At 54.6% G+C, this 22,710-nt stretch overlaps 6 protein-coding genes across 6 annotated transcripts; 1 reads left to right on the forward strand and 5 right to left on the reverse strand.

The window, feature by feature from the left end:
• Positions 1 to 7: 7 nt before the first annotated feature.
• BDY24DRAFT_378415 (uncharacterized protein) lies at positions 8 to 4,575 on the reverse strand. Its single transcript, XM_076638927.1, has 8 exons — positions 4,266 to 4,575; positions 3,731 to 3,744; positions 2,940 to 3,615; positions 2,696 to 2,840; positions 2,444 to 2,592; positions 2,189 to 2,349; positions 1,883 to 2,080; positions 8 to 1,777 (listed from the first exon to the last, which is right to left on the reverse strand). The coding sequence occupies exons 1-8, from the start codon at positions 4,428 to 4,430 to the stop codon at positions 298 to 300; spliced, it is 2,988 nt and encodes a 995-aa protein (XP_076500004.1). The 5' UTR covers positions 4,431 to 4,575; the 3' UTR covers positions 8 to 297.
• Positions 4,576 to 4,611: 36 nt separating this feature from the next.
• On the reverse strand, positions 4,612 to 5,680 carry TIM13 (protein translocase subunit TIM13). The gene is given in 6 exon segments (XM_076638928.1): positions 4,612 to 4,831; positions 5,009 to 5,010; positions 5,021 to 5,058; positions 5,206 to 5,259; positions 5,355 to 5,449; positions 5,536 to 5,680. The coding sequence occupies 6 exon segments, from the start codon at positions 5,582 to 5,584 to the stop codon at positions 4,725 to 4,727; spliced, it is 345 nt and encodes a 114-aa protein (XP_076500005.1). The 5' UTR covers positions 5,585 to 5,680; the 3' UTR covers positions 4,612 to 4,724.
• On the forward strand, positions 5,355 to 8,707 carry RET2 (coatomer subunit delta). The gene is made up of 10 exons (XM_076636482.1): positions 5,355 to 5,732; positions 5,801 to 5,840; positions 6,114 to 6,304; positions 6,533 to 6,751; positions 6,864 to 7,075; positions 7,185 to 7,391; positions 7,472 to 7,806; positions 7,965 to 8,073; positions 8,183 to 8,390; positions 8,492 to 8,707. Exons 1-10 carry the CDS (start codon positions 5,730 to 5,732, stop codon positions 8,579 to 8,581), a joined length of 1,614 nt encoding a protein of 537 aa, XP_076500006.1. The 5' UTR covers positions 5,355 to 5,729; the 3' UTR covers positions 8,582 to 8,707.
• Positions 8,708 to 9,229: 522 nt separating this feature from the next.
• On the reverse strand, positions 9,230 to 12,204 carry BDY24DRAFT_412329 (glycoside hydrolase superfamily; the record flags this gene model as incomplete). The annotated part of the gene is made up of 16 exons (XM_076643041.1): positions 9,230 to 9,574; positions 9,653 to 9,748; positions 9,822 to 9,851; positions 9,945 to 10,063; positions 10,128 to 10,147; positions 10,214 to 10,298; positions 10,381 to 10,502; positions 10,616 to 10,740; positions 10,824 to 11,031; positions 11,084 to 11,132; positions 11,201 to 11,274; positions 11,342 to 11,651; positions 11,720 to 11,902; positions 11,991 to 12,017; positions 12,095 to 12,105; positions 12,182 to 12,204. 16 exons carry the CDS (start codon positions 12,202 to 12,204, stop codon positions 9,230 to 9,232), a joined length of 1,827 nt encoding a protein of 608 aa, XP_076500007.1.
• Positions 12,205 to 14,722: 2,518 nt separating this feature from the next.
• TOP2 (DNA topoisomerase 2) lies at positions 14,723 to 19,912 on the reverse strand (the record flags this gene model as incomplete). Its single annotated transcript, XM_076637243.1, has 21 exons — positions 14,723 to 14,869; positions 14,949 to 15,227; positions 15,317 to 15,553; positions 15,624 to 15,910; positions 16,001 to 16,190; positions 16,266 to 16,421; positions 16,526 to 16,711; positions 16,785 to 16,949; positions 17,033 to 17,137; positions 17,230 to 17,343; positions 17,428 to 17,743; positions 17,823 to 17,916; positions 18,002 to 18,192; positions 18,266 to 18,489; positions 18,571 to 18,765; positions 18,859 to 18,941; positions 19,011 to 19,108; positions 19,184 to 19,329; positions 19,431 to 19,500; positions 19,593 to 19,705; positions 19,805 to 19,912. The coding sequence occupies 21 exons, from the start codon at positions 19,910 to 19,912 to the stop codon at positions 14,723 to 14,725; spliced, it is 3,504 nt and encodes a 1,167-aa protein (XP_076500008.1).
• A 913-nt stretch (positions 19,913 to 20,825) lies between these two features.
• Positions 20,826 to 22,246, reverse strand: NFU1 (Nfu1p). Its single transcript, XM_076638929.1, has 4 exons — positions 21,943 to 22,246; positions 21,212 to 21,813; positions 21,042 to 21,115; positions 20,826 to 20,960 (listed from the first exon to the last, which is right to left on the reverse strand). Exons 1-4 carry the CDS (start codon positions 22,163 to 22,165, stop codon positions 20,942 to 20,944), a joined length of 918 nt encoding a protein of 305 aa, XP_076500009.1. The 5' UTR covers positions 22,166 to 22,246; the 3' UTR covers positions 20,826 to 20,941.
• Between the last annotated feature and the right edge of the window lie 464 nt (positions 22,247 to 22,710).

The following is a 22,710-nucleotide window of genomic DNA, read 5'->3' on the forward strand; positions in this document are numbered from 1 at the left end:
TCAGCAAGGCAGTGAAAGATTCGAGCAGGGAGATAGAGTAAGTGAGTTATCTTGTCTACGAAGAGGGCAAGTAGGTATAGAGAGGTCGTGGCTTGTACGTAGAATGAGAGTCCCTTCCTTGATCGAATCGTCGACGCGTCTACACTATCCCTCTCTCCCCTCCCTTTACTTCCCATCCTCTCCTCCTCCTCCTCCCTTCTAAAGCACCAGCACCCCCTCCGACTACAAAACCGAAATACAACGCTGAGATAGCTAAATCAAACTGAGAAAGACGAAGAATGAAACCGAAACACGACGCTAACTCGACTCCTTCTCCTTGTGATCCCTCTTCCCAAACCCAATCTTCATCGCCATGCTCGAACTCCTTCCCAGCCCACCCAGCTTCCCCATCGTGCTCATCCCAGGTCCGATTGAGCTCTTCCTCTCGATCTTCTTCCTCTTCTCCGCTTCCTTCTCAGCCTTCTCCCGCTCCTTCTTCTCTTCCTTGGTCTCCTTTCGACTGAGATGGGAGGGAACGTGGGAGTTGGTAGGTGGGGAAGGGGTGGGTGGGGTGCTGCTGTTTCCGTTTCCGAAGAGGAGCGATGGGGAAACGTGAGAGTGAGCGAAGGGAGGAAGAGGGGAGAGACGCGCGGACGGGAGACCTGAGTTGGGATCGAGGTTTGGGATGGAGGAGTTGGAAGACGACGAGGAAGAGTTATCGACGACTCCTTCGGCGATGGTGGTGGAGGCGTCCCTGGATCGAGGAACGACGCCGTTCAAACGAGGTTTGGCCGAGGAAGGATCGAAGGAGGAGGACTGCTCGAGTTGACCTGGAGGTGAAGGTTGACGCGTCCGAGGATCCTCCTCTTGAACGGGAGTCGAGCCCGCTCCCGTTTGAGATCTCTCTCCCGGAAGTTCGTTGGTCGAAGAAGTCGACGACGATCCGTTCGAAATGGGGATGGAGATGGGCGCTGGATGGTTGTGACTTCCGTACCAAGACGTCGACGACGAGATCCTCCTTTCCGACTTGTCCTTCGACGACGATCCTTTCCTCGAGAACCAATGTCCTCCCGAGCTCTCCTTCTCCTTCGACGTCGAGAGAGGGGTGGAAGGATGGGCCGGAGGGGGGAGAGAGGCCATCGACGAGGCTCGGCTGAGCGAACTGCTGGCGACGGAGGGAGGAGCTTTGGGCATCGAGGAAGGAGGGAGGGCTGGGGACCTCTTCGCTGCGAGCGAACGGCCGAGTTCCGACATTGGGTTGGACCCTTCGACGATTGGACTCCGAGGAGGAGTTTGGGAGATCTGTGGGAAGGTAGGTGGTGGAGGAGGAGGCGAAAAGGAGGATTCCCGAATGGGTGAAGAGGGAGAAGCCATGATGGTTGAGGTTTGAGACCCCATGTCGAGGAGAGGAGGACGGATTGGAGGAGCGAGGAGGGGTGTCCGCACGTCTGAGTCGACGCCGTTTGAAGGTGTAGGAGGAGCGGAAAGAACGATGTTGGGTGAAACGGGAGGGAAGAAGGACGCTGGGTCGAGATTGGGAGGTTGTTGACCGACTTGGAGGTTCGTCGAGGCTGGTGCTGCTGCTGACGAGCTCTCCGACTCTCGAGATCGAAGTCCGACGGAGGTAGGATCCAGATCGATGGCCTGGTAGAAGAGGACGTATCCGGATCCAGCTGCAGATTCACCGTAGTACTGTTGAATATCGGCTTCGTCGATGGGAGAGACGGTGTCGTCGTCGAACATCATCCAGCCGGAGCCAGTCTTTGCGATTGCGATGTAATGACCGTGATGAGGACCTCTGAATGGATGAGAAGGGAAGGGATCAGTGCGGGTCGAAGGAAGGAAGAGGAGCGGGAAAAGACGAGACTTGAGACGCGTCGAACGAAACGAGACTGAGACTCACCCTCCGACGTGAACGACGATAGCAAACAACTCGTACAACCGATCTGGATCCTCCGAGTCGTCACTCGTGTTGAACAGCCGAAGTTGGAAAGGGAAGGTGACTCGGTAGTTGAGCTTGACGTAACGTCCGAGTTCCTCCTGGTACTTGAATCGCTTGAGGTGAAGAGCGAGCACGTTCGGGAGGGTTTTGATCTTCATCCTGTTTTAATTCGAAGACGATAAAGAAGTGGGCAAGGTCAGGGGACTGGTTCGAAGCTGAGGGAGGGGTGAAGGAAGAAGGAGAAGGGAAGACGAAAACGAGGCGCACCTCTTCTCAGCCTCCTGCAGCCCACAGCACGTATCACAGTAGAACTTGTTCCGTTGACAGAGCGTCTCGGAAGCCGAGAACTGACGGAGACAGGCGGTGATGGAGCTGTTCTGCTCAATATCGATGGACAGGTCGAGGAAGGATTCGTCTCGAGATGAGGTCTGCGCGCCAAGGAGGGAGGGAGAAAGAAGGATCAGCCGAGTTCTACGACGAGCGAAGAGCTGTATACTGAACGCTGGAAGAGATAGTACTCACCGTCTCGCAAGTCAAGCATCTCGTCTCGTTCGTCAACTTGCCCTCGAACAGCTTCTGAACGAACGTCTGCTCGGGACCCTTCTGGTTGTGACGCGACGAGGACGATCCTGGCGTCTGAGCCGTACTGAGAGAAGCGAGGGAGTCCGAGACTGTGCGAAGACGCGTCGAGAAACAAGGCGAACGGGTCAGTTTCCTCTTTGGAGGCTAAGAAGGGAGAGGGGCAGGGCGAGACGGAGAAACTTGGAAACTCACGCTCGTCGACCTCGTGTCCATTCCCGTTCCCGTTCTCCAACCGTTTCCTGAAGTTCTCCCTCGAAGCAGTCTTCCTCTCCTTCTCCTCCGACTCGAGATCCTCCCCGATCTTATTCAACAGGTAGTTCAGGAACTCGTGAGCGTCCTGTTTGAACGATCAAAAACGAACAAAGCTCGAGGTCAGCTTCGTTCGAGCGCGCGCTTCCTTCCCTTTCTTCGTACAACCGCCGAAAGAAAGACGAACCTGCTGCATCGCCCCTCTGAACATCTCGTTCTCCAACTTGAGCTTCCCCACGAAAGCAGCAGGAGCGATCACGGTCGTCACCGTCGGCACCGGTGGTCCTCCTCCGTTCCCGTCCTTGTCCTTGGGAGGGATCATGTACGTGGGAGGAGGGATGGAAGCGATGTGACGGAACAGGGTCTGAAGAGCGATGAAGAGGGATGCTGGTGGAACCGGAGAGTGAGGAATGACGAGCTGAGTGCTGTTGGGATCCAGAGGAGCAGTGGGTTCGGAAGCGTTCGGCGAAGGAGGGGAGGAAACTGGGAGGGCTGGCGAGAGGAGAGGAGGAGCGTTGGACGTTGTAGAAAGGACCTTTTTGGTTCCTGGCCATCGAGAAGCCTTCTTCTCCTTCTCTGGGGGTGCTGCTGTCGACGAAGGGGAGGAGGAGGGAGCTTGGGATCCTCCTGGCGTTGGAGGAGCAGGCGAATGGTTGGGAGTTGAGTAGGAGTGGTTCGAGTTGGAGAGCGCGGCTTGAGCAACTTTTTCTTGGACGGAGGCGAGGGTTGCGGAGGTTGGAAGAGGAGAGAAGGTAGGTGGGACGTGGGACGCGACGAAGGGGGTGACGAGGGAGGGGTAGGTGTTGACACAGTCTCGGAACGAGCGACAGAAGTAGAGGGATTGGAGGACGGAGTTGGCGTAGCTGTTTGAACCAAGCGAGATGCAGATGTAGATGCGAAGAAAACGCGTCAGGATTAGATAGACACATGTACGAGGAACAGGAAGACGGGTGAGTCAAGAAGAGAGGAGAAACGCACCATGTGTTACCGAACTGCGAAGGCGAAGGAGAGCAGAGGGAGAGAGGGAAGGAAGGAAGGGGAGGAGATCGGTCAGCGATGGGGAAGCCAAAGGGAAGGATAGCTCGAGTTCGGAAGTTGATCAAGTGAAGAAGATCCGAGACCTCGTAAAGCCCCTTATCTCCTTTCAGGTAAAGATAGCACAAGGAGGAAAGGAAGGTTTCCACTGGAGAAGGAGCCTAGCGAAGGGAAGAGCTCGCTCGCTCTCTCTCCTCATCCTCCTGCTCTTCACCGACGTCGTTCCTTCCCGCCGGCCAACTTCCCTCCATCTCCCTCGCCTCCGAGCTTCTCCCAGCGCGTACCGACGACTATCAATCAGGCATACCCGCCGCTCGAAGCTCAGGGGGAGCCTTCCCTCCCTCTAGACTCTTCCTTCCTTCCTTCTCGAGCTCAACCAACCAACTCGACAACGGCCTCGACCGGTCCCTCTCCCTCTCCCCTCCACGTCCTCCCTGCATCTATACCACTAGACCAAGTCGTAGAACGGAAGACTCACATTCTCCATTCCATAAAACCGATCCATCTCCTCCAAAGCCTGTCTCTCAGCATCCGTCAGTCCATCCGCGCCAACGTGAGGTCCAGCTCCGTTCAAAGAAGCAGCACCGGCGTCCTTCTGTGCTCCTCCTCCTCCTCCACCGCCGAGTTTGGTCCATCTGAGCATGAGACTCCGACGAAGGACACTTCGAGAGACGTGTTAAAGAGAAAAGGGGTGGGTAGACGAGGTTGTCGTGGTTTGAAGAGAAGAAAGCAAGCGAGGCGAAGCCGAGGTTCCTCCCCTCTCCTTCGTCCTTTCTCCTTCAATCCTCCCCACGTGGAGGAGGGCCAAGGGATAATCTAGACGAGCTCTTGCTATAATACTCTCTTTTGTATCTACTTCCGAGGTCTGAAGACTCCCGGTTGAGAGCTAGGGTTTCCAAGTGCTTCATTTCTATTCTTTTTGACCTCCTCGTCCTGCTCAGAGAGCCGACGGAGCCTCTCCTCCCAGCATTCCTCCTCCAGCAGAACCGAGCTGACCTCGCTCCTTTGTTAGACGGGTCACGTAGGATTTGGAAACGACGTTGACTGAGAGGAGAAAGTTGAATGAAAGTCAGCGAGAGAGCAGACCAGGGCGATGGATGGAGAGCGAGAGGGAGGGGGAGAGCGACGAACAGGCCTGGGTGTGTCGTTGGAGAAGCGAGAGAGGAAAAGCGAGGAAAAGCGAAAGGTTAGCTCAGAGAAGTGGAGTAGGAGAAGATGGAAAGTATGCTACTCGCCTCCATGTATCGCTCCATGCACATGGTAACACAGCTCTGCAAAAGAGCGGAAAGAAGGGGAGGGAAGGACAGGGAGAAGGTCAGCTCGACTCGTTTTTGAAGCAGCGCGTCATCCAACTGGCTCAGATCTCGAGCAAAAATGTATCTTGAAGCGCAAGAGGATGAAAGGAAGGTAAAACGTACCTCCTCTGCCCGAGTGAGCAAAGCTCCAGGCTTGGGAACACACTTCTCGAAGCACTGGGAGGGAAGGAAGGGAGAGAGGGAGGTCAGCTTGAGTCTCGAGCTCTCTCTCCCTCGTCTCGAGGTCTGTAGATAAGATCGTATGGGCTTACCTTCTCGTTCATCTTGTTTATGAGCTCCTGAGCTGAAGCGAGTTGAAGCTCCTGCTTGACCTGCTCCATGATCTGCTCCTTTCGCACTTCCTGGGCTGAAGAAGGAGGGAGGGAGGAAGGAGAGTCGAGGGTCAATCGAAGAGCTCTCTCTTCTTCCTCTTCTTCAACAATGGAGACTCACAAGGCTGAGCCTGCTTGGTTGCTGAAGATCCACCGAATAGAGAAGCCATAGTTTGATTGAGTTTTTTGAGAAGGGAAGGGAGGGTGATAGTTGGGAGGGAACTCCCCAAATGGAGGAGGAAAGACGGAGGAGGAGTGTTGCGCCCAACTCCATCTCTCCTTCCCTTCCCATCCTCACCTTCTTCTTCTCAAAACATGGTGAGCCTCGACGTAGACCGGAGAACAAGCTCGTGGCTATATGCTGATGCGTTCTATGTCGTTCTCAGGTTGTTCTTGCTGCCTCCATTGTCACTCGCGGAGGGAAACGTACGTCGAACCCTCCTCCCTTCCTTCCCTTGCCACGTCCGAAGAGCTCACTCTCTTCGTCTCTCCTTCTTTTTCTTCTCTCATCACTCTACACGCGTCCAATCCCGCCTCCATGCTCCTCCCTACTCCACCAACCTCTTCCTTCGGCTCTCCTTTCCTCTCGAACACCTCAACCCGGCCCAACTCAACCTTCCTCCCTCCCATCTTTCCCTCTCCTTCCCTCTCCTGCGTCCCTCCCTCGTCTTCATCCAAACCCACCTCGCCCACTCACAGCGGTCATCTCTCGACAATTCCTCGAGATGCCTCGTTCTCGGATTGAGGGTCTCCTCGCTTCGTTCCCAAAGCTCATTCCCGCTGGATCTCAGCACACTACGATCGAAACGGCAGACGTTCGGTTTGTCTACCAACCCATGGAGGATCTATACGTTCTGGTGATCACCAACAAGGGTAGCAACATCCTTCAGGTACGTCCACGCGCTATGTTTTTGCTCGGAGAGAAGTCGGTAGGGTAGGGGAAGGAGCGAGCTCGGAGGGCTGCGCGAAGGGAGGGAACGGCAAGCTCGAGCTCGTAGAACTTCACGACGTGAGAGTTTACGAGGAGCGAACGTAGTCTCGAGAGCTTGCCTACTCGTCTGTAAAGATAGGCTTTCAAGCTGACCTTTTCTTTCCTGCTGTTCGTCGTGTTTCTGCAGGACATCTCAACCCTCTCCCTCATCACTCGATCCATCTCCGACCTCCTTCGTTCCTCCTCTCCCGACGAAGCCACCATCCTCCACCACGCCTTCGACCTCATCGCAGCCTTCGACGAGATCATCTCCCTCGGATACAGGGAGAACGTCACCGTTCAGCAGGTCCGAAGCGTTCTCGAGGCCGAGTCGCACGAGGAGAAGATCCAGGAGATCATCGCTAGGGTTCGTTCCTTTCCTTCTTCGTTCCTTCTTGCTTCTTCAGCCTCGGCGTCTCGAGCTGCGAGATTTGAGAGCACTCGATGCTGACCTTGCTTTTGACTCTTTGGTGTTACAGAACAAGGAGGCCGAGGCTAAGGAGGAGCTCAAGAGACGAGCGAAGCAGCTCGAGATGCAACGACGAGAGACGGCCAAGCTCAACCACGGAGCTGGAAGGAACACTGGTGGATTCGGGAACGGGTCTTCAGGTTATGGAGGAGGAGGAGGAATGGCTGGAGGGTACACTCCTGTTCAGCAGCAGAGGTTCGAGGCTCCTGCAGCTGCTTCGAGGTGCGAACGATTCCCTTCCTTCCCTCCCTTCTTCCCTCGCCCGCTTTCAAACGAGCGTCGCTGACTTCGCCTTTCATTCTGCTTTCTTTCTTTGCCTCGACATCTCCAGATCCCAATCGCCAGCGATGAGCTCCAAGCCTGCGTTCAAGGGAGCCGGAATGAAGCTCGGCAAGAAGCCCAAGCAGTCGGACGTGCTCGACGCTCTCGGAAGCGAAGCTGTTGTTCAGTACGAGGAGGCCGCTCCTTACGTTCCGGAACCTGTCTACGAGCCTGAGGTTCCCGATGTTGATGTTCTCGAGAAGGTCGATCAGGAGAGGTGCGTTTTCTCTTGTTCCTCCTCGCTTCCCTTCTTCTTCCTCAAACTCACACTCTCCTCTTCCCTTTCTTCCTTTGCAGCGTCCACGTCTCCATCACCGAGCACCTCTCCCTCACTCTCCTCCGAGATGGAGGTCTCAAGTCCCTCGACCTCAAGGGAGAGCTCGAGCTCTTCGTCCAGGACGCTTCCCTCGCCAAACTTCGACTCAACCTTCAGTCGCCCGACGCGTCCGCCGACTTCGCTTCCGACGTTCAGTTCAAGCAGCACCCTCAGGTCGCCAAGTTTGCGAGTGGACCGGCGGCGAAGAGAGTGGTAGCGTTGAAGGACTCGAATAGGGATTTCCCCGTTGGGAAAGGGTTGGCGGTGGTGAAGTGGAAGTTGGGATCGACGAACGAGGCGATTGTGCCTTTGGCTAGTGAGTTTGGGGCTTCTTCTTTCGTCGGGTCGTGGGGTTTTGTTGGTTGAGGTTGGTTTCAGTGGGCGAGATGAGGTTGGGCGATGAGCGGGTCGGAGAAAGAGTGAGACGCGTCGAGCCGAACTGACCTTTCTCGTTCGTCGTTCCCTCCCTCCCAGTCAACTGTTGGCCCAGTCCCTCCACCGACGGATGCGACGTCAACATCGAGTTCGAACTGGAAGCCAAGCACCTCACTCTTCGAAACGTCGTCATCTCTATTCCTCTGCCGTTCGTGTCGTCTTCCTCCTCTCTTCACCAACCCTCTGTCTTCCTCCCTCCTTCCTCTCGCTCACTTCCAACGCCCCTTCTTCTTCCTTCTTCATCGTTCCTCCTCCAGTCCAAACTCTTACCCCAAAGTCAGCTCCAACACGGGAGAGTGGACCGTCAACTCGATCACCAACTGTCTCGACTGGACGACCGACTCCATCGACGCCGACGAGCCTTCAGGAACGCTCGAGTTCTCCGTCTCGGGAACCGAGGATCCAGATACCTTCTTCCCCGTCGGAGTCAGGTTCGTTAGTGCTGGGAGTTTGGCGGAGGTCAAGGTGCGTTTTCAGTTCCTCGTTTCTTCTCGTCGTGCCTTCTTCGTCGTCGTCGAAGTCTCGCAGCTCGAGCGCTGACCTTGGACTGGATTCGGTGCTTGCAGGTTGACTCAGCGACGCTGGTCGAGTCGGGAGAGGAGGTCACCTTCTCGCAGGAGACGGTGCTGGTCACGGACGAGTACATTGTGATTTAGATCAGGACTCTTCTTTCTTTTTTTTCTCTTTCGGTCCCTCTTCTTTCTTAGTTTACGTTTAAGGCTTTTGTGCTGGTGGTAGGGAGTCTGGTGATTAGACATCGAACTTTACGGTACTTCGGGTTCGGGAAGGAAGAGGAGAGAGAGAGAGAGGAGGAGAGAGGAAGGAAAGTTGCGACGCGTCGGTGCTCGTTCCTCGATCTCAGCACACTACGATCGAAACGGCAGACGTTCGGTTTGTCTACCAACCCATGGAGGATCTATACGTTCTGGTGATCACCAACAAGGGTAGCAACATCCTTCAGGTACGTCCACGCGCTATGTTTTTGCTCGGAGAGAGGTCGGTAGGGAAGGGGAAGGAGCGAGCTCGGAGGGCTGCGCGAAGGGAGGGAACGGCAAGCTCGAGCTCGTAGAACTTCAGGACGTGAGACAGAAAGGTTCCGGTGAGATGTGTGTGCCCTCGGCTTGGATACGAGAGCTCACTGGTGCTACTTGTCGAGGCAAACGAAAGGCTTTTGCGCAGAAGAGAAGGGAAAAGACCGCGTTGACGTCGATTCCGACGGATCCTTGCGACTCGATTCCTTTTCCGCTGTTCAGCTGAGTATCTCCATTGATTATACCCCTTATATCAAATTACTCTTCATTCGCTCAAACCTCAACGATAACAACTCCGACACTCCATCCCGGAAGATCAACAACCACGCCTCCCTCCTTTCCGACCTCAACCTCGAAAGGTCCAGCGATATCGACGAGCACCTCCTTTCCTGGGATGTTTGAAGCTTGGGAATGAGGTCCTGTGAGGTACTCGAGGGTGGCAGATTTCGCTTTGAAGCCGTCGAGGGAGAGGGAGAGAGAGATGGGTGAAGGGGAGTAGTTGGCGGTTTTGACGAAGACTTGGGAATCGGTTGAGCTGGCGACGTAGGTGAAGGTTTGAGGGGCGGTGTCGTTGGAGGAGACGGGGAGAATGATGTCGCCTCGGTGGGTGGAGAAGAGCTGTGATAAAAAAAAGAAGGGAGGAAGGGGTCGCATCGGATTCGTTGGAGAACAAGAGGTGAACCAGGGCAGACGAACCTTCTGAGTGTAGTAGGAAGGTGAAGGGTAGACTGAACCGGCGTCGAAGAGGATCATGTTGGGAGTCCACTGGGTTCGACCGATGTTTTCGAGCATCTTTTCCGAGCAGAAGGAAAGATCAGTCTTCTCGGAGCTTCTTCGACGAAAGGATGTAAGGGTGAAGACTCACAGGTGCATAGGCAGCAGCAAAGACGATATCCTTGGTTTTGGAAAGGAGAGAAGAACAACAGGGGGAGTAAGCAACGAAGAGGGCGAAAGCTGCGACGCGTCGACAAATAGAGCCAGCCCTCACCGAGTTCCTCTCCAAGCCCGTCATGTATCCGGCCTCTCCCACTGCGGCCTCGAGGGTGCTGTACCTCAATCTTCCGTTTGAAAACGCTCCCAAGATATCGGAGGAGTTGGTGGAGGTCGCTGAAGGAGAAAAGGAAGGTCAGCCTCGAGGAATGGAAGACGCGAAGGCTCAGACGCGACTCACCGGCGTATTCTCCCTCGAAACTGTAGAGCGAGTGAAAACGAGTCAGCTGAAATGTGTTCCAAGGTATGCGATCGCAGTACACTCACATGAGGGGCCCAGGTCTAGGATCGTTATCGTAGCGGCCAGCGTTTTTCGAAAACCATTCAGGAGTTTGGTAGACGTGTCTGTCGGCTGAAGAAAATACGTGTGATGAAAGAAACAGTAAGTGGCTCTTCAAAGAAGGTATAAAAGGAGAGAGAGACTCGGAACGAACTGTACTCCTCGGGAGGATCGAGAACAGTGACCGGACGCGTCGTCGCGATTATCTTCAGATGGGGGTAGGCTTGCTTGATGGCGTCGTGGAAGGCTTTCCATCGGTAAGCGGCGTAGGTAGTGCTAGGTTTGAGAAAGAGCAGGTTAGCCATGATAGCTGCAAGGGAGAGCAGTCGAACAGGAGTGCATCACGTCGACCAGGCGAAAGTCAAAGAACGCAAAGCAAAGCTACTCACGGTGCTGGAATGATGAAATCCTCGTTTCCGACCTCCACATACTTCAGACTCCAAGGTTTTGGATGTCCGTATCTCGCGCGAAGAGCACCCTGAGGAGTCGAAACGTCTCCGATCACGAACTCAATCTGCGAGAGAAGATTAGACGCGACGGTCAGCTCTCTTTTCCCTTGAGGAATGAGACTCGGCTCAAAGAGGAAGCGATGTTTACCTGATCAAGTGCAGCTTGGACGTAAGGAGCAAGGTCCTCCTCCGCGACGGCAACTTTGGTAAGACTGTATCCGCTCCAGATTCCCATCAGCGGCTCAGCGTTGAGGTCCTCGCACCAGTCGAGATACTCTACGAGTCCCAGTCCATCGGTATTCAGGTACTTCCAATCCCCTTGTCTTCCAGGTCTCTCTGAGATAGGACCGATAGTTCTGCAGCGAAAGGTCAGAAACGAGGGAGAGCCGAGGACGCGTCGTGACTCACTCGTTCCACTTCCAACGCGTATCGAACGTCTGCCCTTCGAGGTTGTCGCCTGGAAAGAGACGTAGAAGAAGTTTCAGCTCTTATGCACGAGCTGATCAGGAACAAACGACTTCTAACCTCCTGGGAATCTCCATACGGTCGGCTTGACGGCGGCGATGGTCTCGGCGAGATCGATCCTCATTCCATTCTCCCTGTCGAAGCGAAAGGAGGATATCAATATTGAGGCTCTTTAACCTAACATCTACTAGAAGTACTCACCTCCCCTTATACGTCGGAGGGAACAGACTGAACAACCCAAACAGCACTTTCTCTCCTCCTCTTCCTCCAGAGACCTGGACGACGAACGAGTTTTGAAGATCCTCCGCTGCGGTCGAGGGAGTCAGACCGATGGAGTACTGTTTCCACTCTCCAGTAAGACTTGAGAAAGTATGAGAGGCGAAGACTGTTCCGCTGGTCTTGCTGACGAGGGAGACGGAAGCGGAGAGAGACGCGTCGGAGGAGGAAGAGGGAGATGCGAGTTTGGCGTAGAACGAGGTCTTGTAGGTCCAAGAAGAGTCGACTTTGATGCCTAGGAAGATGTGACAAGGGTAACTAAGCTGCTGAATAGTAGAAAAAAAGCGAGAGGGAATCTCTCACCCCAGTATCCAGTGTTCTCGAACGCGGCTGATCCGTCAGAGTCGAGCTCGACTGAGAGGGAGTTCGGGAGAGCTGCTGAGACTCCTGGGACGTCGTCGACCACCGCGATGGAAGCGTCACCTACGGGAGACCATGCGTAAAGAGCGGCGGTCTGGTTCTTGGGATCGACGATCTGAAAGGCACCTGAAGAGGTCGAAGCAAGAGAGCGAGGGAGGGAGAAGGAGGCGAAGTCAGCTTGAGCTCGGAGGCTTCTCATTGGGGGGCGACCCACGGTTCTGGAGGAGTTCGGCATAGATTCCTGTAGTAGCAGTACCGAGAGAGAAGGTCAGTAGGATAAAAGCGGACGAAAAGCTTTTCCGAGAGCTGAATGCTCACCTCCATCTCCCCTGAAGATCGTCAGAGGCAAACGTTGAAGGTCAGCTCGTTCTCTCCTCCCACAGATCATCCAAAGAAGCAACTTACGAGTTGTTGATGTCTTCGAACATAAAACCGTACCCTCCATCACCTCCGAATCTCAAAAGACTCGTCTGTAAAGGGAAAAGAGCTCGTTCAGCCCGGCAAGAGTTCGAGAGCGAAACGTCGAGCTCACATTCCCTCCCTCCTTCGCTATGGTCAAGGAAACAGGAACCGATCTCTCTTGAGGGAACAGAGGTGAGAGGTAGTTGAGGAGAAGCTCTATGCCCGAGAGCGTGCTGTTGACGAGAAGAGAGGGCAACATCAAAAGAGCTGGGAAAGAGAGTGATGGTTTGAGAGAGAACCGCTTCTCGAGCGTCTGCCTCTTCGCTGGAACAAGCACGGGACGATCTCGAGGAAGAAGAAAGGAAAACAGCCGAACCAGGAGCAACCGAGATGGAAAATGGCTGAATGAGGGATCTGGTCAGAGCTCGCTGTAACGTCGAGCCGCTTGAACGGCGAGAATCGAGTCTCTCGTTTTCCTCCCTGACCTTCACCTTTCCTTGAGAAGTTCGAAGACCTCACCGACCGAGCAAGAGCGAGAAAGACATCCCATGAAGAAAACAGAGAGAGAGCGTGAGAGAGAGAGACCGTTTAGATTCCGAGGAGAGTAGCAGCGAGTGAAAACAAACCGGAGCGAAAGTGGGAAAAAGGACAATGAAGGGAGAGAGGGTGCACCAGTAAAACGAGCGAGAAGGTATGGAAGGGAATTATCGTGAGGTAAGGAGAGGCCATCGAAAGAGCGATCCTAGTCCGAGTCGGAACCGCTGAACAAAGAGAAGAAAGAGTCGGATCAGCAACGGCTCTCCGATGCTCGAAGAAGCAAGCAGAAAGAGGAGACGATACTCACATGTCGATGTAAGCAGCAACCTTCTTGGGAGCGGCAGCTCGCTTGACTCTGGGAGCAGCCGGAGCAGCAGGAGCGTCGTCCATCATGAGCCTGCGAAGAGGGGAAAATGAGGAAGAGAAAGACGCGTCCGAATCAGCTTCCGAAACGAAGGAAGGCGAGGAAATCGGAACGAGGGACTCACGAATCGTCATCGAAGTCGTCCTCAGACTCGTCCTTCTTCGACTTCTTGGCAGAAGCAGCCTTCTTAGCAGGAGCAGCGGGTTTGGCGGCGGCAGCAGTCTTGGTGAAGATGGATGCGAGCGGTTTCGAGCTGGAGGCAGCCTTGGAGGAGGTCGAGGCGGGTTTGGACTTGGGTTTGGGTGGAGCTAGAAGGTGGGAAGAAGGAACAGAGACACAGTGGAGATCAGCTTCGCGTTCTCGAACGGGAAGAAGACGAAGAGAACGAAGACTCACGGGCTTCCTCCATTTCCTCGTCCGAATCGTCCTCAACGATGGCCTTCGCCTTCCCCTTGGCAGGCTTCTTCTTCTGGACGGGTGCTAGAGAAGGTGAGAGCAAGACAGAGAGTCGAGATCAGTCTGGGCTCGAGAAGAAGAGGGAGAAAAGGAAAGGGAGAAGAAGCAAGGAGACTCACCCTCGTCCTCGTCCTCATCCGAAACAGGAAGCTTCGCCTTGGGCTTGGAGACCAGCTTGGCTTTAGTAGGCTTGATAGGAGCTGCTTTCGGCGAAGGATGCACGAACTCAGGTCAGGTCGAATTCGACGTCGAGGAGGGAAAGGAGGGAGGGGCGCGACGACTCACCATCGTCCGAGTCCTCGCCGGAAACGGGAGCAGAAGCCTTAGGCTTGGATTTCGAGACAGCCTTAGCCTTGACGGGTGGTGCTGTGCGAAGAAAGAAGGGGCGAGAGTCTGGTCAGCGTCGAGCAAAGGGAGAAGGACGACTGGAAGACCAAGGGCGGAACGAAACGAACCTTCCTCGAAGTCAGACTCCTCCTCCTCCTCCTCGGACTCCTCGTCTTCGTCGGAATCCATTCGCTTCTTGTTCTTGGAGGTCTTGGCCATCTTCGAAGGTTTTACAGGACTGATTTCGTCGAAGTCGTCCTCGGAATCCTCAGCCTCGCTCTCCTCGTCGCTGCAGTTTCATTGGAACAACGAGAATCAAGTCAGCAAACGAGCGATGATTGAGCGAGAGAAGGATCTGAATGAAGAGGAACAAAGAGAACTCACGAAGACTCCTCCTTCACGACCTTCTTCGACGAAACCTTCCTCTTGGTCGGCGTAGGAGCTTTCTTCGCAGCGGCAGCAGCAGGAAGAGCTTTCTTCTTCACCACCTTCTTGACCACCTCCTCATCATCATCGTCGACGTCCATGATCGTAGCCGAAGTCGAAGGGACGGGAGCCTTCTTGACGGGAGGAGGAGCGGTGGCAGTCTCCTTCTTGACGACGGGAGCGGCCTTCTTGACGGGAACAGCTTTCTTGGGCTTGGAGTCCATGAAGTCGTCCTCCGAGTCGTCGTCGTCCGATCCAGCAGCAGCTTTGCCCTTCTTGGCTTTCGACATGGCTTTGGCAGCGATGGCTTTCGCCTTTCCCTTGTTGGCCATGGCCTTTCCGGAGGCTTGGACTTTGGCGTCGGTGTCGAGGACGGACTGTAAAGGAAGAGAAGAGAGGAAAGAAGTCAGATTTCGAGGTCGTCGAACGACAAGTTAAAAGAAGAGGAAGGGGAACAGACGAACCTCCCACTCCTCGAGGAATCGATCCAAATCGGCGTTCCAGAGATCAGTCGGCGAGAGCTTGAGAAGCTCGTTGAGTTCGTGCTCCTTGTCGGCTTGTTGCTTGAGGAGGACGTTGACCTGAGGGAAGAGGGAAGCGAGAATAAAACGAGATAGTCAGCGGCGGCTCTCGAAGAGAAGGAAGAAAGACGCGTCTCACCTTCTCTTCCGTCAAACTCCAAATCGCCATTCCGAGCAGGTAGTCGTAGTCGGAAGCGAGTCCTTCGTCGGCCTCCTCCAGAGCGTCCTCCTCCTCTCCAGCAGCTCGAGCCGTCTTCGCCTTGGGGAAAGGTCGGAAGCTGAGCTTTCGAAGATCGTCGACGATGGCAGCCTTCTTCCTGTTCGAGACGTTGAGTTCCCTCTTGATGATCATCGTGACGAATCGAGCTTGGTTGGAGAGCTTCTCGAACTGGTCGGTCAACTCGTTGGTGAGGTTCTCCTGTGAGATCACGAAGAGGGACGAGGGAAGGAAGGTCAGCGTCGCGTCGAGGGAATGGACGAGGATGTGGGAAGAGGGAGGAGACGAACCTTCCTCCTGACGTAGTGAGTGACTCGAACGTCGTAGAACTCGAGGATGATCTCCTCGGGGGAGGTGTACTTCTTGATCTTTCCATCGGGATCGAAGCAGACCATGTTGGTGGTACTGATGGTCGAGTTGATCTTGAATCTCTTCTCGAGTCCTTCCTCCTCGGCAGACTTCATCTGAGCGGCAGTCATCTCAATCCTGAACTTGATCTTCTGCCCGATGTGGTGTTCGTCGAAGGCCTGAAGAGAATCGAAGGGAAGGAGATGGTCAGTTCGAGGGAGGGGAAGAGAGAGGAAAGGTGAAGCTCACCTTGATCGAAGCAGGAACCTTGTCGGTCGCAGTGACCCAAGCATCGAGCATAGCCTTGTAGTCGATCGTCCACTTTCGAATGGGAAGCTCGGTGACCTCGATGGTCTCGTCGTCGACCTTCTCGAGCGTTCCAGAGACTGAGAACTTGTCGTCGGCGATTCGAGTGATGGTTCCTCCGTATCCACGGAACCAAGGGGTCATCTTCACCATCTCCTCTCCCTTCATGAGTCGTCGGAGGTTCTCAACGATATCTGTAGGGTTGTAGTTGGGAATCGAGGTACTCCAACCTGTGAGAAAGGACAGGAACGAACGACGGTCAGTTCGACGCGTCTCTTCGTTTCGTTCTCGAAGAAAGGAAGTTTGGAAGCTCGACTCACCAGTTCCGATACCATCAGCCCCGTTCACGAGAACCATAGGAAGGACGGGAATGTACCAAGCAGGCTCGATCTTGTCGTTGTCGTCGGTGAGGTAGTCGAGAAGAGGGTCGTCGCTCGGGTGGAAGACGGCTCGGTTGATGGTTGGGATGTCGGTGAAAATGTAACGAGCAGCGGCATGATCCTTTCCTCCCTGTGAAGCGAAACCGAAGAATAGAAGGTCAGGGTTAGTTCGAAAGCAGAGAGAGCAAGAAAAGAGGCCACGAACCTCGTTCCTCGTTCCGTACTGTCCAGCGGGGACGAGAAGATTGATGTTGTTGGATCCGACGAAGTCCTGAGCGAGACCGACGATGGTTCCCGTCAGACTGACTTCTCCGTGATGGTAGGCGGTCTTCTCGGAGACGAATCCAGCGAGTTGAGCGACCTGAAAGTGAAACGAGGGACGAAACGGAAAGCAGACGCGTCAGTCTAGCTCTCGTGCTTCGAATCGAACAACGAAGACTCGTCGAGAGGAGGACTCCTACTGACCTTGATCTCTCCCTTCAACTTCTTGAGGTAGCAACCGTAGATGACTTTCCTCTGACCAGGCTTGAGACCATCGACAACGGAAGGGATGGATCGAACGTTGTCGGCCATGGAGAAGAGGATGAGCTCCTTGTTGATGAAGTCCGAGTAAGGGATGACCTTGATGGATTGATCGAGGAACGTTCCAGGCTGCAGATCAATGATGCGAGGAAGAGGTCAGCATTCGATTCACGAAGGAAGAAGCGGAGGAAGCAGAACGAACCCTGAACTGTCGAAGCCACTCCTTCCTATCGTCGGCCTTCTTCTTGTTGAACGCCAGGTCGATGAGATCTCGATCTCCGTCCTTGGTGACGTCGAACTGAAGCATGTGCTTGCCCATGTCGCTGAAGTACTTCTTCGCATCGGCGGAGGTGCTCGTTCCCAGTCCCTGAAGAAGAGAGACGGAAAAGGAAGCAAGAGTCAGCGACGTGTTCTCGCCTCGTTCGGAGGGTGAAAAGAAGATAGGCTGACCTTGAAGTACTTGATGTGCCACCCCTTTCCATCGTTGTTCTCTTCTCTCCAGGTCTCGTACTCGGGAAGAGTGTAGAAGGACTTCTCGGTCTTCGCCTTGGTGGCCTGGCGTCGAGCAATCGAGGAAGAGACGAAGAAGGTCAAGACGATTCTCGAGAGATCGAGGAACGTTAGCAAGAGAAGAGGAAGAAGCTAACCTTGACGATGGGAGTGATGAACTCGACGAGGAACCCAGGGATCTTGAGGAGCGAAGGGAAGAAATGGTCGAGGAAGTTGATGAGAAGCCCCTTGATGTGCGATCCATCTTGATCCTGAGGACGTTCGAAGCGACACGGACGAAAAGGGCGGTCAGTCTCTCGTCGAAGCACAAGAAGGAAAGGAAGGAGAGGACTCACCTGATCAGTCATGATCATCAAACTTCCATACCGCAACCCATCCACCGTCGAGTAGATCGTCCCCTGCTTCAACCCCATGATCTGCTTGATGTACTGAATCTCCACGTTCTTCATCAACTGCTCTCCCGAAGCCTCTCGAACATTGAGCAGCTTTCCTCGAAGAGGGAAGACTCCGTAGTGATCTCGTCCGACGATGTCGAGTCCTGCGACGGCGAGAGCTTTGGCGGAATCTCCCTCGGTAAGGATGAGGGTGCAGAGCTTCCCGTCTCTCGTTCCGGCTTTGTTGGCGTCTTCAAGCTTAACGATACCGGAGATCCTGTGAGGGGGAGAGTTGAAACGAAAGGGAGTCAGGACGAAGAGAGGCGACGAGGAAGAAAGGAGTCTCGAAGAATCACCTGGCCTTCTTTCCTCCATCGGTCTTCTTCATGTCCTTGTCCTGCTTGAACTTGGCCCACGAGAGGATGTTGTCAATGATACCAGACTTGGTGACTGTATAACGTCGAAGAAAAAGAAGGAAACCAGCGTCGGACGAGGGATGAAGAAGAAGAGAGAGAGAGACGCGTTCGAAACTCACCCTTCTTGACGAAGTCGTCACTGAGGTTGAACTTGCTACCGAACATCGACTTCTTGGTGTTGAGCGTCTCCTTGGTCTGAGAGTCGAAAGCGGGGTTCTCGATGAGAGCGTTGACGAAGATCCACATGTGGTTCTTGATCTGATGAGCCTTCACCGGAGCGGCCTTGTTCTTCTTCTTGATGGGGTCGAGACTGGCGAACGACGAAGAGAGAAGCCCGAGTCAGTACTCCACGTCGGAAGGGAAGTAGATTGAAAGCCACTCACAGCTTATCGGAAAGCTGAGAAGCAACAGCATCGACGTGAGTTCCTCCCTTGATGGTCGAGATCGAGTTGACGAACGAGACCTGCTGGAATTGACCTTCGGGAGCGAGAGCGAAGGCGACCTCCCATCGTTCACTGATCTGTTCGAAGATGACCGACGTCTTGGGAATCTCGGCTCCTGCGTCGGCAGCGGCGTCGGCGGCGGAGGAGAGGTACATCTCGACGTACTGGAGGGCAATGAAGAAGAGGGGGCGACGAGGTTAGCGACGCGTCGAAGACGGAGGAAACAGGAGGGAGAGACGCCGAACCTTCTTGAACCCATCAACCTTCAACCTAGTTCCATCGAGCCAAACCTTGACTCCTCGAACCGTACCAGCCATATCGTAGGCTCGCTTCATCAACAAGGACGCGGTGTCGTCGTCGATGGTGTCCATTCCGAATCGGACGAGATCAGGCTGGAACGTGATCTTGGTGTACTCCTCTCCCTTGGGGTTCTGGGTGATCTGTTTGGCGAGAGAACGAGAAGGAGGGTCGAAGGTCAGCGTCAAAGAGAAAAGGAGGGAGAGAGAGGGAGAGAAGAGAGAGCGTGAACGAACCTTGGGCTTCGTCTTCTTCGACATGTTCTCCGAGAACGTCTGAACGTATTTGAGTCCCGAGTCCTTATCGGCGGTCTCGACGGCTGAGAGAGGAAGGAACAAAGCCAGTCAGACGAAGCTGGGGAAGGAAGAGAGGACGTGAAGCGACTCACTGAAGCTGATCGAGTAAATGTTGGTGAGCTTGGCTCCGAAACCGTTTCGTCCTCCCGTGAGCTTCTTCTCGTCATCGTCGTAGTTTGAGGAGGTGAGCCTGTAGCAGTCAAGAGTCGAAAGCATCAGCACTGATCTGAAGAGGCAACGCGACGAGGAGGGGAGGAGGACTCACAAGTTTCCGAAGATGAGCTCCGGAATGTACATGTTCTCCTTCTGATGCATTTGGATGGGGATTCCTCGTCCGTTGTTGTAGACCGAAATGACGTTGCTCTTTCTATCGATGGTGATCTTGAACTGGTCCATGGAAGGGTCGTTGATCTGAGCGAAGTAAAGAGGGAACCGAGGGTCAGCTCGAGCGACGCCCTGCCCTCTGCCTCTCTCCTCCTTTCTCTCCTTCGAAGAAAGCGAAGATCGCTCACCTTGTTGTCGGCAGCGTTCACGAGAATCTCATCGAAGATCTTGAAAAATCCAGGGACGAAGGTGACGTTCCTAGCAACGCAACGGCGAAGAAACGGCCGTCAGCTCGAGCGAGGGAGAGGAGGGGAGGGGACGAGCCAAAGAGGGGTTTGAGAAGAACTGACCTGAAGACCATCTTCTTGGACGCGTCGTCAAAGACCCACATCATCTGAGTGAGGGACTGGACGGACCCGATGTAGGAATCAGGTCGTTTCAAGATATGCTCGATTTGAGAGAGCTGTTTCGAACAACAAAGGAAGGTCAGCTCGACGTTTCCCTCCGCTCCTTCCCTCCTTTCCCTTCAACCCAACGATCCAGAGACAGAAGAAGCGCTCACCTTCTGATACATCTCACTCGCGTTCTTCCCCTTCCCAGCCTGACCTCCCAACTCCTTGAGGTTCTTTCCCAGCCCTTTCGCTCCAGGCGTCGGCGCACCGTTGGACATGCCGTCGAACTCGTCCACATCTCCTCCTCCTCCTCCAGCACCACTCATGTCGGCATCCGAGTCATCGTCCGATCGAGTACCGTTGGGAGAAGCTTTGGCTTGCTTGAGGGGAGCTTTGGCCTTCTTCGCTGCTGGAGGTTTGTCGGCTTTGGGTTTGGGAGCAGCTTTGGGCTTCGAGGCAGCAGCGGAGGAGGAGGCTTTCGGTTTGGGAGCAGCCTGGAAGAGGGAAAGAAAGAAAGGAGCGGTTGTGTTAGTTGGTGGGATGAAAGATAAGATACAGAGGTGGACGCTGATTTAGAAGAGAAGAATGTGGGTGGTATGTGGGAGGAGGTATAGGCGCGAGAAGAAGGGACGTCGTTCCCTCCTTCCCTTCCGTCAACAACACTTCCCCTCCTCCTTCCCTTCTTTCCATTCGCCCTCCCCTTCCCTCTCAATCCCGATGCTCGTCCTCACGAGCTCAGATCCCACCTCGAAACCCTCTTCTGTCACCCGCCATCCAAGAAGAGCCACGAAGCAGAAGAGAGGAAGGGAAGGGGAGGCTCACCTTCTTCTTTGGAGGAGGAGAAGCTGAAGCGTATCCTTCCGATTCAGAGTCGTCCCCGAGATCGAGGATGGAATCTTCGTCAGAGTCACTCATCGAAGAGAGAGAGAAGGGAGAGGGAAAGGCGAAGAGAGAGGGAGAGAGGAGGGAAGGGGAAGGGAAGGTCTTGAGGAGGTCGAAGCGGTTGGAGGAGAGAGCTGGCGAAAACAAATCATCGACGCGTCTTCCTTTGAAGGAGTGTGACTTTTAATTTAGACTCCGAAAAATAGTAGCAGCTCACTCGGATACCTTAAGGCTCAAATCTGAAAGTTCTTCGCTCAGCGAGCTCATTGGGTTTCTCCGCTGTCTTGCAGGAGAGCTGGGAAGGAAAGGCTGGTCGAAAGCGAGCTCGTCTTAATCTTCCGCTCGAGACTGGTGCTACGAGCGAGAGAGCATTGGAGTTTTTCGCACGAGATCATGATCATATCGTAGATGTAGGCCAGAGGTCCCTATGCTGAAGCAGCAGCACTGCCAGAACAGAACGAACGAACGAAGTCAGCTCGGAGTCTCTCGAGAACAAATCAGGAGAGACGCGAACAAACCACTCACGCCTGCTTAGCAGCGAGCTTGGCCTCGAACTTGGTGAACTCATCCAGCGCTACGAGCTCTTCCTCGTCGACGAGCTGCAGTAGAACGAAAGGGAAGCCAAAAACGAAGGTCAGCTCGACCCGTCTCCTTCCCTCTCCCGCGCGTTCGCTCGACCTCGAAGAGAGCCTCACCTGCTCCACCCCCTTCACCTCCGGCACGTAATGCATCAACATCCTTTCAATCCCACTCTTCAACGTAATCGCACTACTCGAGCAACCCCTGCAACTCCCCTTCAGCCTGACCGTCACCAGGCCCGATCCTCCCTCCCTCTCATCGAACCCCTTGTACTCCAAATCCCCTCCATCCTCCATGATACTAGGCCTGATCCTGGAAGCCAACAGATCCTTGATCATCGCCACCACCTCCGAATCAGTATCCAAGATCCTCGTATCCTCCGGCTCTCCGTCCTCCTCCTCCAAGCTCGACTCCTTCGACCCTTCCCTGAACAGACTCTTGCCCGAGGAGAAGTGCTCCATGATGTGCGAGAAGACCTCGGGTTTGATGAGCGACCAGGGAGTATCTTCGTCCTTCTGAACCGAGACGAAGTCGGGTCCGTAGAAGACGGAAAGAACGCCTTGGATGGCCATGAGGCGGGTGGCGAGAGGCGAGGCGAGGGAGGATTGGGGGGTGAGGAATTCGTGGGTTCCACCGGAGGAGAGGACCGGGGTTCCGGGGATGAACTGGAGGGAGTTGGGGTTGGGGGTGGTTTGCGTTTGGACGAAGAGGGAGCGGGCTGGGAGGAGAAGAAGCAGGGGACAGAAGGGGAAGGAGGTTTAGAAAGAGGATGCGGAGGGAAGGGGACAAGAGGCCAATGAAACAAGATCGTTTGAGGCCTGAAGACTCGAAAAGCAGATGTACTCACAGAGTTGAGGAGTGACTGAAAGTCTCGAGGAGGAAGCTAAAGGTGTCCTAGACCTGGAAGCGAGTCGAGGGAGGAGGGAAAAGGATCGAGTGGAGGAGGAGGAGGAGGAGAAGGAAGAGCTCGCAACTCTCGAGGCTGCTGACGAACAAGTAGAGGCTGCCAGTCGAGGGGAGGAGAGGGCAGATCGAAGGATCGAGACTGAGCGAGAGGAGGTGGAAGCCATGGTCAAAGAAGCAAAACAGTGGGTTTGCTGGGAGATGCGGTTTGGGGCGAGGGAGAAGAAGGGAGGAAGGAAAGGTGAGGTCAGCATTTCGGCCAGAGGAGCGAGCCTTCGCCTGACCTTTCCGACCGCTCTCCTTGGTCAATTTTTTTTCGTCAGACGATGTTTGCTGGAACTGAGCGTGCAGTAACAACGACTCAGGTCATCATTCGTGAGCAAAATCTGGAAGCAGACAGACCGATTCGCCGACGCCTCGCGTCCGATGCCTCGACTGACCTCGTCCTCTTGTTTTCGGAAGAGAGAAGGCTCACAGCTACCACGAAACCTTCATCGAACACGCATGTCTGCTCGTTCTTCTTCTTATTGGACCCTTCCTGGTCCGGAAGGTCGTTGATGAGCGAGAGGGCAGGGACATCCGAAACGTGAGCTCGACGGTCCCTCGTCCTTCTCTTGACCACTCTGACCTTGGGAGAGGTTTCATCTCAATGATAGACTTGCGCTCTCAAGCTCTCACCTCTCCTTGCTGCAGCCTACAGACTCCCTGAGAA

The sequence above is a fragment of the Mrakia frigida genome (genome assembly GCF_051309035.1).
Source record: "Mrakia frigida strain ATCC 22029 unplaced genomic scaffold BDY24scaffold_4, whole genome shotgun sequence".
Lineage (NCBI taxonomy): Eukaryota > Fungi > Basidiomycota > Tremellomycetes > Cystofilobasidiales > Mrakiaceae > Mrakia > Mrakia frigida.